The 17,615-nt window shown below is 34.7% G+C and overlaps 1 protein-coding gene across 10 annotated transcripts in view; it reads right to left on the minus strand.

The window, feature by feature from the left end:
* Positions 1-13,475: 13,475 nt before the first annotated feature.
* Positions 13,476-17,615, minus strand: part of LOC121315889 (adhesion G-protein coupled receptor G6-like) — a 59,218-nt gene continuing 55,078 nt past the window's right edge. For all 10 annotated transcript variants that reach the window (XM_041250458.1, XM_041250452.1, XM_041250451.1 and 7 more), the window contains one exon: positions 13,476-15,592. In XM_041250458.1, the coding sequence (XP_041106392.1) occupies positions 15,414-15,592 (179 nt within the window). In that variant the 3' untranslated portion in view covers positions 13,476-15,413. The remainder of the gene's footprint in view (positions 15,593-17,615) is intronic.

The following is a 17,615-nucleotide window of genomic DNA, read 5'->3' on the forward strand; positions in this document are numbered from 1 at the left end:
TGATTTACCATACAGTTTAAAAGTTTAAAAAAGTGATCAAAATGTAACAAAGAGATGCATTATGACCTTGTGAAAGAGTGTGAATAAATCCTAATCAACAATCTCCCTCCCGACCTGTGAGTGCATTGTATAACCAGAACAGTGCACCCCCTAATGGATGGATCGGGTCAGTTGGAAGCCGGCCATCCAGGAAAGGGGTGGAGCCACAATACCAGAAGTTAGCGCCTTACTGTGGTAGGCGATGTGTCAGTCACGGATTGGAGGAAACGTGATTGTCCACGCCACCGAAAGAGAGCATGATGGAGGGTATTTAGATGAAGTGGCCCCAGTGATCTTTTCCTCCATTATGGTTACGGACTGACCGTGAGGAATAAGAGAAACCATGAGTGTTTAGTGTCTGTTTATTTAACTGTGTCTTGTTTGTCATTGTAGATGGCTAAAGATCTGGGAGTAGTCGCTGTCTAGCCAGCATTAAACTCGGACTGCCCTGTACCACTGTAAAGCACTCACTTCACATTCACAACAGCACTTGCACCCGGAGCACTCACTGTTGGACTGGTGAACACATAGGTTTCTTAAAGTGTGTGTTTGTTATTATTATTTCAGGACTGAACCCCATGGTTTTGCTGACTGTACACATCATTGCAGAAGAATGATAGTAGTAATATAACTTGTCCAAAAATATTTGAAAGTGATTAATTCCTGTCACTTCATCAGCAGTGTCTCCAACACTTAATTCCAAACAATGGTTCATACAATGCCAAAGTAAAACTTTTGGATATTCTTTCACAGCAATACCATATTACTCGATTTAGCACCGCCCTCGAATTAAAGACGTCCTCTTGTTGACACCGCAGTCATATATCAGCTTTATGATAGAGGCCGCCCTTGAATTAACGATGTCCTCTTATTGACACAGCAGTCATATATCAGCTTTATAATAGATGCCGCCCTTGAATAAACGCAGCTATCAATAAAAAAACATTACGGTATCCCCGCCCCCCCTAAAAAAAACACACACATAGTAAACAAATAAACATGCAACACTGACTATGTACATGTAATGCCCCCGAAGACACAGGAGCCTCAATCTAGCATGTACATTACAATCTAATCTACACACACATAGTAAGCACATTTAATTTTATGGTAGTACAGTTCTGTAAGAAAATGCAAGATAAACTATGTACAGAACAGCATTCCTTCTGAAGTTCTTATACATGGTTTTGTTGTTTTGTTTTTAGTTCAATTGTAATTCCCGTACTCAATCCCGTGTAAATAAAAACATTGTTCTTAATATCCACCACTATGAGAAGATTTAGTTTTGGTTTCTCTTGCAGAGAAATTACAAACAAGCAAGTTACAGTGAGTAAAAAATAACCGAGTAGGATATATTGTAGTCTTTACAGAAATCAAATATTCTGAGGTCATTTTTTGTGGAGAAAAACATCTACGTCACACTCTTGGATTAAACTGCCACACCAGCATTGTCCTGTCCCTTAACAACCAATGCACACTCCTGATTCGCTGGTACAGTACTCCCTTGACCTTCCAACTCCCACCTAATAGGCTCTCGGTAACTATCACCGATAATTGTAGTCAAAGTAGGTTAGCCACACACGCTGCTATATACAGGGAGGCTACCGTATTACAGAAAATAAAATGTCATAAATCATATAATAAAATATTGCAGCATTTGAAAATTGTAGTATTATTAATAAAGTTCACCTTCTTTTAAGCGCTGCAGTCATTTTAATCAATTTAAAATACAGGCCACTGTGCCAAGCCAGCCAAGCCCCACCACTTTTTCACTGTATTTGTCACATACCTCTTTCTAGATGTGCATACTGATAAATCCTCCCCTGATCACTCGTTTTATCACTAAACTCCTCAATAATGTGATCCAAATCATTATTTTGTTACTATAAAGCTCTGCAAATGTCCGTAATAATCCCTAAACACTTGATGCGGAAGCAGCTATCTTGTTTTTTTAAGCCCGTGTTAGGTCTGTTTTGCAGGGCTTCTGTGTATTGTTCAGATCCACCCTGTGTTTTTTTTTTTTTTTTTTTTTTCCTGGCTTCTGTCGGTCTCACTCAGCCATTGAAAGGTTTTCTCATCTTTTTCCAGAGAAAAAACTACTAGAGACCTGTGCTTAATGTCTTTTTGATAATGCTGGACAGGGTCCGAGATTGGACCAGAAAAGGAAAATTGTAACGTCGGACCTGGTCCAACATAGGACCGCAAAAGGTTAATCTCTCCCCCCCTTTTAAGGGCCCTGCAAAAATGCCTAGAAAATCAACTTATACATCATTTTTTATGGTAATACACAAATATTAGATTAACCATTTTAGTTTTGCTGCTACTTCTACTCTTGATAAAATGTCAGTGCTCTGTTCTGCAGGAAGCACCTTCTGGTAGGACTTTTGGGCAGCGGACTTCGGGAATCTTAAAAATAAATATTATTACCATTTGTGTTTCCTTCTCACAGATGCTTTGGTGTCTACCGAGCAATTTTGTATTATTTTCAATAATAAATACTGCACACTGGTAACCATTGGTCGTTGTAACATTTTACCAACAAAAACAAAACTGAAATGTTAAATTAAAAAAATAAATGCTTTTTTTGTAAGATTTTACCACGTGCAAAAATAAAGAACAATTTTACCCTTTTTGGCTTTATAAAAAACAGATACAATAATGCCGGCTGTATTTTTTTCATGGTTTTCACAATTTCCAATAAATGTACTCATTGCCGTGTAATATGTAGTTCTCCATTTTTTAAAGAATAGTGTAAATATACTTTTTATCACTTAAACATAAATGCAGCAAGAGTTACTGACGTACTACCTGCTACACTGCATTTAGGAAATGCATATAGCTGCACAATTTCTCTAAAACGTCTTCAAAGAAAAAGACACCAGCTGCATCAAAGATCGAAAACTATTCTGCTAAAGAAAGATCACATGTCTTGTTATTTTTACATTCATTTATGTTTTTATTTTGTTTGATAATTCACTCATGGCGAAAATGGAATCTCTTTAAAAGGTGGACATAACAATGAAAATTTCTACAATTTAGCATTAATTGCTTTTTAGGTAAGCATTTCAATATTTAGGAACAGTTATTGTATAATAACTAGAGAAAAATGAAAGTCACAACATTGTTTCTGCTTTAAAAAATATTAATTTTGATCGTGAAATATCTTGAAATACGCCCGTGACTGTGTACCCCCTGTCACTGGGTGTATTTGGTTTATTTTTAGTTTGGGTTAGGTAGCAGTTTTAAAATGTATAGTTGTATTTGGGCGTGGGTGTTGCACAATTAGTTCTCGTGCAGACTGTGCTGGACTCAATTAAACGATTAATTAGCAAACAAGTGCCAGCACAGCTGTATATAAAGAGGCACGGATCACTCATTCGGGGTTGGGTGTACAGCGAGGTGGTACATGGGAGAGTGAACGAGAAACTAAAACGAATAGATAAACAATTGCTTCTGACTTGTATCAAAAACATTCAAGTTCGGTTTGTGTTGCAGCAGAGAACGTGTTCTGCATTCACCATGATGCTCATAAAACGAGCCCTCTTTTACCTTGTGTTCTTCTTACCATTTATGATCAATAGTAGGAATTCATACTGTTAATTTTTTTGGCATTGTTTTTGAATACATTTAAAGTCAATCACATCTCTTGTTACATTTGTGTCCAAAATATTGCTGATATAGTATCAAACACATGCCAGTAAATTTGTGGTTGCCATTTTGTTGATTTGACTTCTGAATGCAATCATTCCTGTCAAATAGTAGCAGATAACATTCCACAAACATATGAACTTTATTATATAAATCTAAATTTTTATATGTATTTATTTATTTATTTATTTTTTTTTTGTGGATTGTGGTTTAAGGATATAGTGATCCATAACAATATGGTAAAGCATGGTATGCACACATTCTAAAAACATGTTAAAATTAACACTTGTTTGCTTTCACACATATCCTATGTTAATTCAAAACATGTTTGTTTAGTAAAATAAAAAATATATCATCCAAACCTTTAAAAGGCATTCCCAAGCAGCCATAAATAGTGCTATCACATATGTACAAAATAACAAGCCCAACTGTAAAAATTATTTTGTTTCTTATTTTTCTGGATAAGGTTGGTTTTGAATAAATACAGAGGAATTTGGCTGTTTTGAGATAGCAGGTCCAAAAAGTAAGATATGTGGTTTTATCCTTATTTGAGTTTTGTTACCATATTTTGTGCACCACCTTGAACAAATAATCTGTATAAAACTGGTTCAGAATAGTTATTAGTTCACATTGCAACATGTTACAGCAGCTGATGACAGTGACTGCAAGTAAGCTTCAGCTTTATTGGGGGAAAAAAAAAACTGTTAGTGTTATAGACTAATCTTTTTAATTTAAGATACTGTAGATGGGAAAGACCCATGCACAGAAATAACACCTGTCTGGTGATGTGACTGTTCAGCAGTACCTTGACCAGAAATACCTAAGCAAAATATTACCCAATACCACGGGTGAAATTCTGCCAGAACTTATTTTGATGCTGGTAATGGGTAGCAGGACACATTTGATCAGCTTTTCATTCAACATGCATGCATTCGATCCACTCTTACACAGTCCACTTGCATTCTGATGGAAAACAGTCTCGTCACAGCAAATAAACCCATTAAAATATTCTCGAAATGAACCAATGGATGATGACATCATTTCTTGGTAGCAAGATCACAAGAAGTTATTTGGCAGCATTGGTGCCATTATTAAACCATTCATTTTGCTTTGTGCTTGGTTAACCAACAAGAAATATTTTCTTTATGTAAACGAGCATTGCTCCACATGAATTCAAAGACAAAAATCTATGTGTGTGCCCCGCCTCCCAGTAGGTGATAGATATTAGAAATACATATCACAACGTGTTTTGCCTTGCACCAATTTACCACCTTGTCAGAACTTGCGCGCCAGTTTCTCAAATGACAAGTGATGCATGGGATACATAAATACAGGATCACAAAAGTGAGCGAGTCAGAATCGGGCCCAACTTGTCTACTTTTTGTGCCTAAATACACAAAAGAAAAGACTGTAACTTGAACTACTGTGTGAGGCCTTCACAACCTAGTATTATTTTGGAATATTACAGTTTCTGATTGGGTCATAGTGTGAGTGTATGAAAGTAACAGAAATACTGGATAAGTGGTTTATCTTCTCCATCACTGAATAAATCCTGTAGCACCGGCAGTGTTTTGCAGAGGGTACAAACCAGATGGTTTTGAAGGCTTTGACACCTCGGAAAGAAAACAGTCCATCTCATAACTCCATCCGACAGGTTCGAAACAGCAGACCATTTGAGAACATTGGGACAGTTCGGAACGAGAACAGCCAATGGGAAAACACTACGCTCAGGAACAGCCCAAAATAAACAAACTATCCAATCACCAGGGCTTACAAAAGGACAAGCACGACATTCAAACAGTGCTCCCAACACGAAACTCAAGGCTCTTGACGCGCATAACAAGTCTCTGAACGTTGACAATCTTAAGACCCAGCTTGCGACCGGCTTGAACAGATAAACCATTTTCAGAGAATCAGATACAAGATAACTACTCTAGTGTGTGCCTTGGTGTGGGAGTCTACAGCGTAAGATGTCTAAAATTCTAAAAGTTCTTGTGATTACATCTCTAATTTAGCCTGACTGATCACCGGAGAAAGAGTTGGATGAATATTTGAAATAAATTCAGTCTTGTATTAGCTGGTAATGCCGGAATCTGCGGTGGAATATCTGAGATATACCCGGATGAAGAGTGCACATTTTGTGGAGGAGTTGCTGTTTCAGTGGAATACCTAAATAGTTAATGACTCTTGTTTTTGCAAAAACATTTTCCTTCTTACCCTGAAGTGGAGACGAAAGGCGAAGGAAACACAAACTAGAATCTGGACTTTTCCTCTGGCAACAGGAGAGCATGAGTACCTGTTTGTTGAAGACACAGATCAGCTGAAGGAGGCAGCAAAGAGTCTGTTAAGTATTCAACATGTAGTGTTTGTATTATCCTCTTATGAACTCGGGAATAAGTAGACCTTAAAGTAAACGTTTTGTTTTAGGTAGAATTTAAGAAAAGTATTATTGCGTTCAATTCATGCTTTGAGTTGAACACTATAGTAATTATTTGTTGCATATGATTTATACAAATTGATGTGAGTTTTAGAAGGCAATTATTATTCTGCACTTAAAGCTAGAATCCAAATTTAGGTGACTTGATGAGGTTGTCTGGATGCAAAGAGCGTCTTTATATCGCAAGAATAAAAATTGCCTTCTGAACCAAAACATATATATATATATGATAATGATTTAACGATGCTTTGATTATCAAATATTAACTAAATTACATATTTGTGTACTAACGATACCCCTGTTAAGACCTTTGTCTTAAATAACTGTCAGGTATGCAGTTGTAACCTTTAAGGGAATCTCCCATAGATTGCTTCTGATTGCTAGTTAACTATTGGGAAGTGGGGTGTCGTTTATATTTCCTTTTCTGTACTGTTTAGTTTAGTTCATTCTTCCTTTCTGTATTACTCTAGTTTAGTTGTTGCACCTTTAATTTTTCCTTTATTTAGTTTTATTTCTAATAAAACTCTTCCTTTATATTCACTAGAAGCATGCCCAGTCTGATTATTTCAACAGAGGTGGGTTCTACATGATTTTGAATTCAATCTTAAACTAGTCCAAATACAAATATACCTTGAACACTACAATACAATATTATGATATAACGGCATTACAGATAGTTATGCTTTTGTTAGATTTATCTGGGAATTGTGCAGCATGTGATTGGAACAGGGAAGTGAAAGTAGTTTTTGTATTTACTGAATTTCAATACGTTAGTAATGTACTTTAACTTCGGTATTGTATCAATTCATATAAATGTATATGATTGATTAACCTACTAAGTTTGACCTGTTGTCAAAGCAGTACTGATAAAAAAGGAAATCTAACACCTGATTTTTGTCCCCAAATTATTAGAAGGGCCTGGGAATTAAGATCCAGTAGATATCTGAGAGGAGCTGCTGTATTATTTTTTTAATGAGAAACATTTAGAAATAAGGCAAAAGACATAAGTGAATTTATGTGATATGAATTAAAAATCTGGTACAGAAAAGTACAGAAAAAATTGTCTTACACACCTTTTCTAGGATATCTTGAAACAAAACTCCTTCTCTACAGTAGTTACTACCTAGTGAAATATTTCTTAATGCTTATCATTTAAGGTTTAACTTAAGTGTCATATTCCAATACTTGACTGAGTGATACATGGAGAGAGTACAACACTTTCAGTATTTTCAGCTTCTTTGTTTATGGTGAAATGGTTATAATTTATCAGGTATTTTAAGGTTTATTTGTATTAAAAAAAAAAATATTGTGTACCAATATCTACCTTTTAGAAGTATTTATTTATTGGCAGTCAAATTGTTTATATTTGTTTTTAATGTTTATGTGTAAGAAAAAAAAAAAATAATAATAATCTACTCCACCCAGCACATGTGTACCTGCACTTTTATGTTGAGAATTTCACTCCTATCCAACACCTACCAGGTAGCTGTACTGCTTATGATTTCTTATTGCAGTGGTGACCTGTGATCACTCCTTCAGTAAACCGTCTTTTATAAAGAAATTTATCATGCTTACTATGTTTGCATTCGGACCTAGAAAACCCTAGCTCCAACAGTGGTCCTCTTACTTAGGGTTATATTATTAACTCAGCTCTTCAGAATACATTGGTCAGTTCTATTAATAAATTACACAGAATAAACATGCAGTGCACCGCCCTATTCAACAGTCAAATCAAGATTGTCGAAGTTAAATAAATTACAAAAAAGAAACAGCTAAACAAATTGTCTGACTAGAACTACGATTTACGGCCCCCCTAAATGTAATCAAATGAGGGTAGGGCTGGATACTGAACTCAATCAATCGGCATTTAATATAGCGCCTTTCACAAAAGGAATGCCTCAAAGCGCTTTATATGACTAAAACAGAAAATACAATAACGAAAATACAGAAATGCATAAATAAATAGATAAAACAGATGTAAATACAAACCAGATCAATAAAATAATAAGAATGCAATGAAATTAAATGCATAAATAAGTAGATAAAACATATAAATAAAAACAAGAGCAGCGAAACAATAAATCCATAGACGATAAAATAAAACGATCATTTTAAGATAGATAATAAAAATGTGTCTTCAGTCTTGTTTTAAAAGCTGCTACAGTTGGTGCTTCCGTTACAGAAATGGGCAAATTTTTCCATAATTTTTAGGGGCCCTGTAACTGAAAGCGCTGCCATCAATACTAGTTTTTAAAATTTTGGGACTAGTGAGCAGCCTGGCATCCTGGGATGGGAGAGGCCACCTAGAAACATATGGAATTAGATCATTCAGGCAAGAGGGAGCCAGATCATGTAAGGCTTTGTAGGTTATGAGCAGAAGCTTAAAATCAGCCTGAACCCAAACTGGAAGCCAGTGTAAGGCTGCCAATGCTGATGTAATGTGGTCATACTTTCTTGTTTTAGTTAAAATCCTGGCAGCAGCATTTTGTACAAGTTCCAAACGGGATAAAACTTGACTTGGAATGCCGGAGAATAGACAATTACAATAATCAATTCTAGATGTTACAAAGGCATGCACCAGTCTCTCTGTGTCTTGTAGTGAAAGAGAATGTCTTATTTTGGAAATATTTCTAAGATGAAAAAAAGACACTTTAGTTGCTCTCCAAATATGAGATTATTTCCAAAATAAGACACTCCTTTCACTACAAGACACAGAGAGACTGATGCATGCCTTTGCAACATCTAGAATCTAGAAATGCACGGTTTGAAATCATTTGAGAAACTTCCAAGTTTATATTTTTTTTCTTTTCCCATCTTTTGGTTAGAGGTAATCACGAACTGGGATTTCTGCACAGGCAATTCTAGAAGACTGAGATGAGAAACAGGAGACGGGTGAGTTTCTTCTCCCTCAAGAAAGCAGAAAGGGAGGAAGCCAGTCAATCACCCTTGACAGGACAAAAGAAATTTGGTTGAACTGTCAGCTGTGGGCAAGGCCAAGGAGTGATCAAGACAAACCAACCAGTTTAGACACTTTGTGCGACGATCAAACCGGCTCATTGTATATACTCTTTGTATGTCAGCCGAATACTTATCGTCAGGAAAGTCAGTGTACAGACTTGTTTCACTTCCTTCTGTTACTCTTGTGTTCCAACTCCTGCACAAACAACCACAACAAAGGACTGATAGACACAAAACCCCAGGATAGCCATTCAGTTTGCAAGAGGTGTGGGCTATTTATATTCAGGTGCGTAAAACTATCAATAATTCAATTAGTCGGTACCCAATAAGGCATAACAAGTGAACTGAATGGAGAAGCTACTAGAATGTGATAAATGAAAAATAAAATGTTAGTCAATAATATATCAAATCAAAGTGTAACATTTTAAAAAAGAAAACATACAAGTGGCAAATAAATATATGAAAGATAATAGGGACATTATTGACCTTGTTATATAACTATATGTTGCTTTTATGTGGGTACATTAAACTGTAAATAGGATTGACACTACATAAAAATGTATGTATTACTTCTTCAGTAAATACGCATATGTTATAAGGGGTCTTAGGCTTTTAAATACTACAGATGTGCTGAGTAACAAATATATATGAGTATCTGTAATGAGTGCAGTGGTATTTCCAAATGAGTAAAACACAAGTATAAGCTTTTACTCTGCCTCATTTTTAGGGGACTAAAAATAACTTCCTAACAATCGCTATAAAAATATGTTCCTTCTTTCTTGTTGTCAGGAATGCATTTTTAAAGCAAAAACGTACATATTGGACATCAAAAGTATTTTAAGCATTGTCTGTTCACTTTCTGAGTGTTAGAAATGTGTTTTCACAACATGTCCACTTCTATCCCTGCACACTTACAATTACAATACATATGAGATTGGGGGGACACCCCTGTGAAATACTGTAAAATAGTGACTTACATTCTATCATTAAAAAAAGGAGCTACCACCCTATTCTATAATTGCAGAATTGACAAAATGTAGTTTTCTCTTCTAGATTTGATCACAATTTTTTATTTTGGAACATTTTAATTTTGAAATATATAATATAAAAAATAATAATGGGAACAGTAAAACGATACCAGAAGTCATTGCATTAATGCGGTAGGCGATGTGTCAGTCACGGATTTGAGGAGATGTGATTGGCCCCACCACCGCAAGAGGGCGTGACAGAGGTATTTAGGGAAAATGGCCCCAGCAATCGGTTCCCTTTGACTAGGACCAAGAAAGGTAGTGATTATTTTGTAAATCGTGAGTGAAGTGTTTTGTTTGTTTTGTGTAACTGTGTATATTTGTCTTTGCCAGATAGCTAATAGAAACCCGGTAGCAGCCACTTCAAGCCAGCGCTAAACCTGCACTACACCTGTAAACAGGCAAGCACCACTCTCTAATCACATTACCTGCACCTAGAGCAATCACTGTCCAGAGACGTGTCTGTATTGGTATTGTGTCTGTGTTTTGTGTTATTTTTGGGACTGCAACCCTTTGGTTTATAAGCTGGAAATACCCAATAGTAGGCTAGAGCCAACATTATTATTTCAACAGTCAAGCTGACCACTAAAAAAAAAAAAAAAACTTGAAACTTTGTGTTTGTTGTTGTCTGGAGCACCTGCATCACTCCCACACCTGCGCACTGCAACCCACACGTTCACAGGCAAACAATGCAGTTGGATAGAACCCATATGCTTTCTTATATATGTTCTTTAGTCACCATGACCCTATCTGCACTCTTCAAAGAGTTATAAGCTAATTTTATATTTGACCTTAAGGAGAGATCAAAAGTAACAATAAAAGCAATTTTTGAACACGGATGGATCTGGATACATGGATCTGTGTTCCATAGTAACTAGTGATGAGCGATTAATCAAATATGTTTAATTTCCGATTTTTAAATTAAATACTGAAACTGACTTTGAACAAGTAACCCTTTGCAGTCCATTTATTCAGCGCCTGTCAGGTCTAGTTTATTTTCACATACAAAGTAATTTCATTTAAAGTAAAACAGGTTCAACCCTTTGCGGTCCTGTCGGACGAGGTCCGACATCATCAAAAAGACGTAAAGCACAGGTCTGTAGTCATTTTTTCTCCGGAAAAAAAACAAGAAAATCTTTCAATGGCTGAGTGAGACCAAAAAAAAAAAAAGGGCCGGATCTGAGCAATACAGATAGCCCCTGCACCACAGATATAAAAAACAAGATAGCTGCTTCTGCATCCAGCGCTCAAAGAATATCACTGACGTTTGCAGAGCTTTTTGAGATGTTATAGTAATAAAATAATGGGATTTGGATTGCATTATTGAGGAGTTTAGTGATAAAATGGGTGATCAGGAGATGATTTAAAAGTATGCATCTATAAAGAGGTATGTGAAAAATACAGCAAACAAGGGGTGGGACTTTACTGGAGATGCAGTACCGATGTCTTTTTGCTATACAGGGCCATAATATCATGATACATTATTTTTGCTTTTTAATTGGGTGTCAATTTTTCAAGCACTAGATTAAAAGCATGTAAGGTACCAAAACATAAACATATTTAATTAAGTAAAACAATCTTGTGTGTCTACTGTGTAGAAGTAAATAAAATATGATGTTTAGATAGCTGAATGCATTTAACAATGGTAGCATTATATGCTCCTAACAGTGTATTACTATGACTTAAAATAAAAAATAGATACAGAAAAATAAGTACTACAAGCCTTGGATTGCAGCATATCCTTCTGTAATGGCTAGCACCATACTGCAGATACCCCTAATGTATAGCAGTTAGCATGTATGATATCAGCATGAATAACACTGCATATTGTGCACAAATAACCTTTCCTCATACTTATTGTACAAAAGTTGTTCAGACATCAAAATTGGAATTTTTCAAAGTTTTGCGCTTCAGAATTTTATATTAATTTCATGGCTTGTTTTCTTTTCATTCAACATCTGCTATTATCAGTTTATTTTCCCTGGAGACACTGTTTGCTAAGAATTTGTTACTTTGTGTCAAAATGTTCTCATTCATTTGGTTTTACTTAATGAAACACTCCATTCAAATGGGTTTCCATGATTTTGAATCAATAGTTTTGTATTAATAAAAACACCGGTAAAATACCAGGTTATTGAAAAAAAAAAAAAAAAAAAAAAAAAAAAAAAAACTTTAACAATACATTTTAGGAATTTTACTAAAAGCCCAGATGAGTGTATAAATCACAGCATAGTTTAATATGCTCATTGAGAATCAGATTACAGTATTTCCTAGAAATATCAAACATTACAAAAAAAAATATGAAAATTTATATAACAAAACAGATATAATCCTACACTATTGAATGACAGTAAAATCTGGCATGGTGCACGTTTTAACTTTTAGAATAGGTAGCCTCTTTCAATTAGGGATATTCATTAAAACTTGACACACTCAGCCTGATCATTACATTCACTGTAGTTCACAGCAGAATTGTCTATCCACAGAGACTTATTTTTTATATATAATTAAAAAAATAATAATTAAAGGATGATTTGGCTTAAATATTTTAATTCTTTAAAATAATAACTTTAACAATTTCATCCTAAGAATAAAACCCATACAACTGGCAATGACATCATTCCTTCTAGAATGTTACATGTTGTCTTGTTTTTGTTGTTAACCCTGAACATGCTGTCCTATTCACAAAGGCTTAATGTACAAGTTATTTAAAGAATGTCTTTAAAAAGTCTGTTTTTATGAATGAAAAATTGCTTAATTTATAAACTGTTCTAGACAGATAATGACTATTTTTACAAACAGTTTAATTAATATGTATTTTTTTATTTATAAAAAGCATTATTTAAAGAATGTATGAGCTAAAGCTTTGTGCTTAGTGTCTACAGTTCCATGTATGATTACACTGTGTAACAATTTTTGTTCCTGGGTAGTAAGTGTTATTTCCTAATTGCTTATGCCTCAAAAGTATAGAAAATGGCTATTATTCCCCACAAACTTTGCTTTTGTGACCAGGACAGTGACATTTCAAAATATCACTATTTCCAATGGGAAAACGGGCAAATGTGTGTCTTTTTGTTCACATAAACTCAGAAAAAAACAACATATGAATCCAAATTAACATGTATTTATGCTAAAGTAATACAAAAATGACTACAAAAGATTTAGAAGTGAGTAGTTTTTCGATATTTACAATTATACTGTAAATACAGTATAATCGTAAATTTTGAAAAACTACTCACTTCTAAATCTTTTGTAGACACACATTTGCCCGTTTTCCCATTGGAAATAGTGATATTTTGAAATATCACTGTCCTGGTCACAAAATAAGTTTGTGGGGAATAATAGCCATTTTCTATACTTTTGAGGCATAAGCAATTAGGAAATAACACTTACTACCCAGGAACAAAAATTGTGTTACATAGTGTTATGCCAAGAAACAGATTTTAATCTAGAATATTCTGGGCATGTTTCTAATGAAGTCAATACCAAAACTCTAGATCTTTTTGCAAATTAATACTAAAAGCAGGACAAAGAAATAGTAAAAGAAACTAAAATTTGATGACAAACATTTTGACAAGAAGTCTTTTACAGTGTCACTGAAAAGGACTATTTGCAGAAATGTTTGTCATTGAATTTTAGTTTCATTTAGTATTTCTTAATTGAACTGAGTGTTACTGGATGATAAAAGCAGGAAAAAAAATCAGTGTTTGACTATACTGAACATGACTAGTATTCTAAGGGTTATATAAAAAACAAGTTTCTTTTTTACCTAATGTCCCAAGAGATATTTTACAATATAGCATGGATACCAAAACAATACAAAAGTAAAAGATACTAGAAAAGCTTTCACATATTTCATACATTTTACGTAACAAATAAATAAATATGAACAACTGTAGCTATTTTAATAGCAAATAGTTACATTAAAGCAGGCAAACACCTAAGCACAGATATTTCCAAACACTACTACATGGTAGTAAAACCACTTTAACTTAGGATGCTCTGTACAGTTGAAGCTAAATGATATTAACCTGCAGAAGGTTATTTCTAGGTATTTCATAAAATATATTTTACACATTTTTACCCACTCACACCCAACAATTAATAATTCTGAAAGTGTTTGGAAAGCATAATCTTTCCAAAGCAAATTAATATATAAAGCAAGTTACTGACAAGCTAACTTCAACATTTTAAATAATAAAAGTAGTTGGCATCCATTTACTCTAGTGTCACGGTGTACCTGGGCAAAACTTTTTACTTCATCTAGTAAAGGCCTTCTCATCCTAGTAACATATTTGTAAATGTGGTCCTAGGCTTGACTTGGGCATAGGTTTGCACAATGCTTCCAGAAGATTTTTTTATGTAAATGCATATTACCTAAGTGTGCATCAGACATTTCTAAAACACAAATTCATGTGATATAATGGAAGCATAATCTGGCACATGTCTGAATAAAAAAAAACAAAAAAAAAAAAAAAAAAAACTGATGTAATGCTTACTGAGATACAAGTGTTTTTTAGACAATACAATGCTATTGCTGTTAAATTTTGCTATTCCTTATTATCTAACAAGTAAATACAGCCATTTAAAACCAGGTTGTATTTCCAACAAATCAGAACCAAACAACAGTGCCAGAAAATGGTTGCAATTTACACAATTTGCCCCACCTTAAATTGTCACAGGGGGTATGTTCCTTAACGTAGGAAGGACTTTGTAAATCATAACGTTCACAGGAGAACAACAGATTAAATAAATGAAAAAGGGTGAATCACAAAAACAAATTACATTGTAACAATCCTTTCAGGAAAAACAAAATTCCTCTTTAGCAATCAGATAAAATATAATGTTTCCCCGATACATAAAGTTCACAAACAAAAACAGCTGAAGGCACATAACTGAAATTGAAGCTGCATCCTTTAAAAAAAGAGTAGTGCAATAACAGCATGTCCATGTTTATCACAGTTTTTGTAGTTTTGAGTCAGTCTGAACCATTTTCCAGATATTTACTTTTCTCCCCCCCCCCTTACACTTTAGAGAGTACTGAGCTCCAGGTTCCTCAGGGAACGGTAACCAGGGCAGATAGGAAGGCAGCAGTTAGAGGAAACATTTCACACATCATACCTTGTTAGGTACAGGAAGCAATTAGGAAATACACCTGCTGAGAAATGGAACAATACCTCTGCTACTGTATATTCATGCTACTTACACAGTATTTAGTAAGTGTATGATTAGTTTCCCTTTCTTTTCATTTACATTTATTTTTGTTACATTAAGCTGCTAAGTTAAATCTCAAAAGAGAGTTACTAGAACTTGGTGCTGTGGCTGAAGCTGTCTGACATGATTATGTTCTTGTAGAAGTTATCAGATCTCACAGAGCAGTATCCTTTAACCTTGTCAATGACCTGATGCACAGGAATGATGGACGTCTGGTCTCCTTCTGACTGACCAGACTTCATGCTGGTCTGATCGCCATAAATGTTACCTGCCAATAAAAAAAAAACAAAAACAAAACAAAAAATAATTCTGAGATTGTGAGCATGTTTCTACTGGAACCAAACAAGATATTAACCTAGAATAAAATCAGGATCTCTGAACATCAGTATTAAAGAGATTTTGCTAAACATAAATCTCTTATTATACAGACTACAGATCTGAAAAACATACACTGTGCATTAAGATTCATCCCTGTGCTCTTGCTTTAAACCCAGTGGTGCTTTTCCAAGGTCTGTGTCCCAGTGTATTTTTGTGCAGCTGGGTTACAGCTGGCATTCATTTATACAGAACACAATCAAACTACTAAGAGTTTAAAAAACAAAAATACAAATCGTTTCACCTAACTTGGACATGACAGACCTAAAAAAAAAAAAAAAAATCTATGAAACAATATTTAAAAATGCACAGTTAAAGTTAATAACCCTAGAATTATCTGAGAAAATGTTAAATTATTAAATTCATTATGAACACACAACACACACTACACGGTCGCATAAAACATTTTATTTTCTGGTTTAATTACATGTTAATAAACTTTTGCCTTTTATTTTTATGTGCCTAAAGTAGATAAAAGGTCACCGATCAGTGGATGAAAACTAAAGTGAATTTGAAAAGGCTTGAGCCCTGTGACTATGAAAACCGTCATTTTGTAATTATTTTGTCATTTTGTTTCTATCACGTCTTATTTACACTGCTACCTGGGTCCAGAAGTATCATTCATTTTTAAACTATTCAGTGGGTTTTATGACCTGAAACTTAACTCAGAAGAGGAAACCACAGCATAAAATGAAAGTATCTCAAAAATAAATGGTAGAAATCCCCTCCCTTGGTTTGCTGGCCAACTCTCCGGTTCCTGAGTTCATGTACAATAGTTAGTGGGGGGTCAAACTTGTTTCATACAGGGAGTTCCATGGAAACTTCCCTGGTACCATTGATACTGCAGTGCACCATGGGTTACCAGTCTGTTACCGTGGAAACTCTTTTTAAATTCATGAGTCAAATAATACCTTGGCTGGACACCATATGGTGTTTTAAAATTATGAAACACTGTATCATGTTTTAAACAGTAAGTGAAGCTAGCTCTTTGATCTGATGGGAGCAAGAAATAGTGGCATCTATAGAAAACCTAAATATAACATTTAAAATATCTTAATTTGTCTAGAAAACATAAATGATAATATCATGACCAAGAGTTAGACACTTATTATTTTCCGTCAGGTTTCTACAAATAAAAAAAAAAAAAAAATCAAGATTTCTGGAAGGTTTAATTAAACAAATTCATATATATTATATTAATACTATACTGTATGTTACGTATGCAATAAAGCCCGACAGGGTGCCCATATATGACCAATATATGGATGTAACTGTAAACAAGACAAAAACAAAACTTGTTTCTTTATACACACTGTACATTTCTAGTAGAATGGAGAAATGTCATTGTACAGTATGAGGAATTCACCAGTCATGAAGCCGGTATTTGTGTGACCCTGTTGCCGTAGTAACCAAATGCATGGCATTGAGCCGGACAGTGTACAGCTACTGTAGCGCTGCTTCTACTTGATAAAAGATGAAATCAACAGGGAAGGTGAAGAGTAGTGTAAAATACTGTAAGGAAAATAAAAAGCATATTTTTCACAGTAGGCAGTGAAATACACGATTTCTGTGAAATTAATGATATTGTGAACGTTCAGGGGCATTCTTATAAATAACCCATGAACAGAAGAAGAATACTAAGAAGGGAAAGTTTTTAGGGTCTGCATTACCCTTTTTCATCTTCCAGAGGATGAAATTATAGCTTGATACCGGCTATTTCATTAAATACAATTTTTTTCATTGGTCGTATAATAAAGTTAATTGTATCATGTGACAGAGATCTAATGACGCTTGGTGTTAGATCTCCTTCCTGACCTGTGAGGGGACTAGAAAGAAGGAACAAAGAAGCCTTAAGCAAATGGCAAAACAATTTATTCCGTAGGGTAGGTGGAAGTCGGCCATTTAGGAAGGGGGCG

This window comes from Polyodon spathula, chromosome 5 (genome assembly GCF_017654505.1).
Source record: "Polyodon spathula isolate WHYD16114869_AA chromosome 5, ASM1765450v1, whole genome shotgun sequence".
NCBI lineage: Eukaryota > Metazoa > Chordata > Actinopteri > Acipenseriformes > Polyodontidae > Polyodon > Polyodon spathula.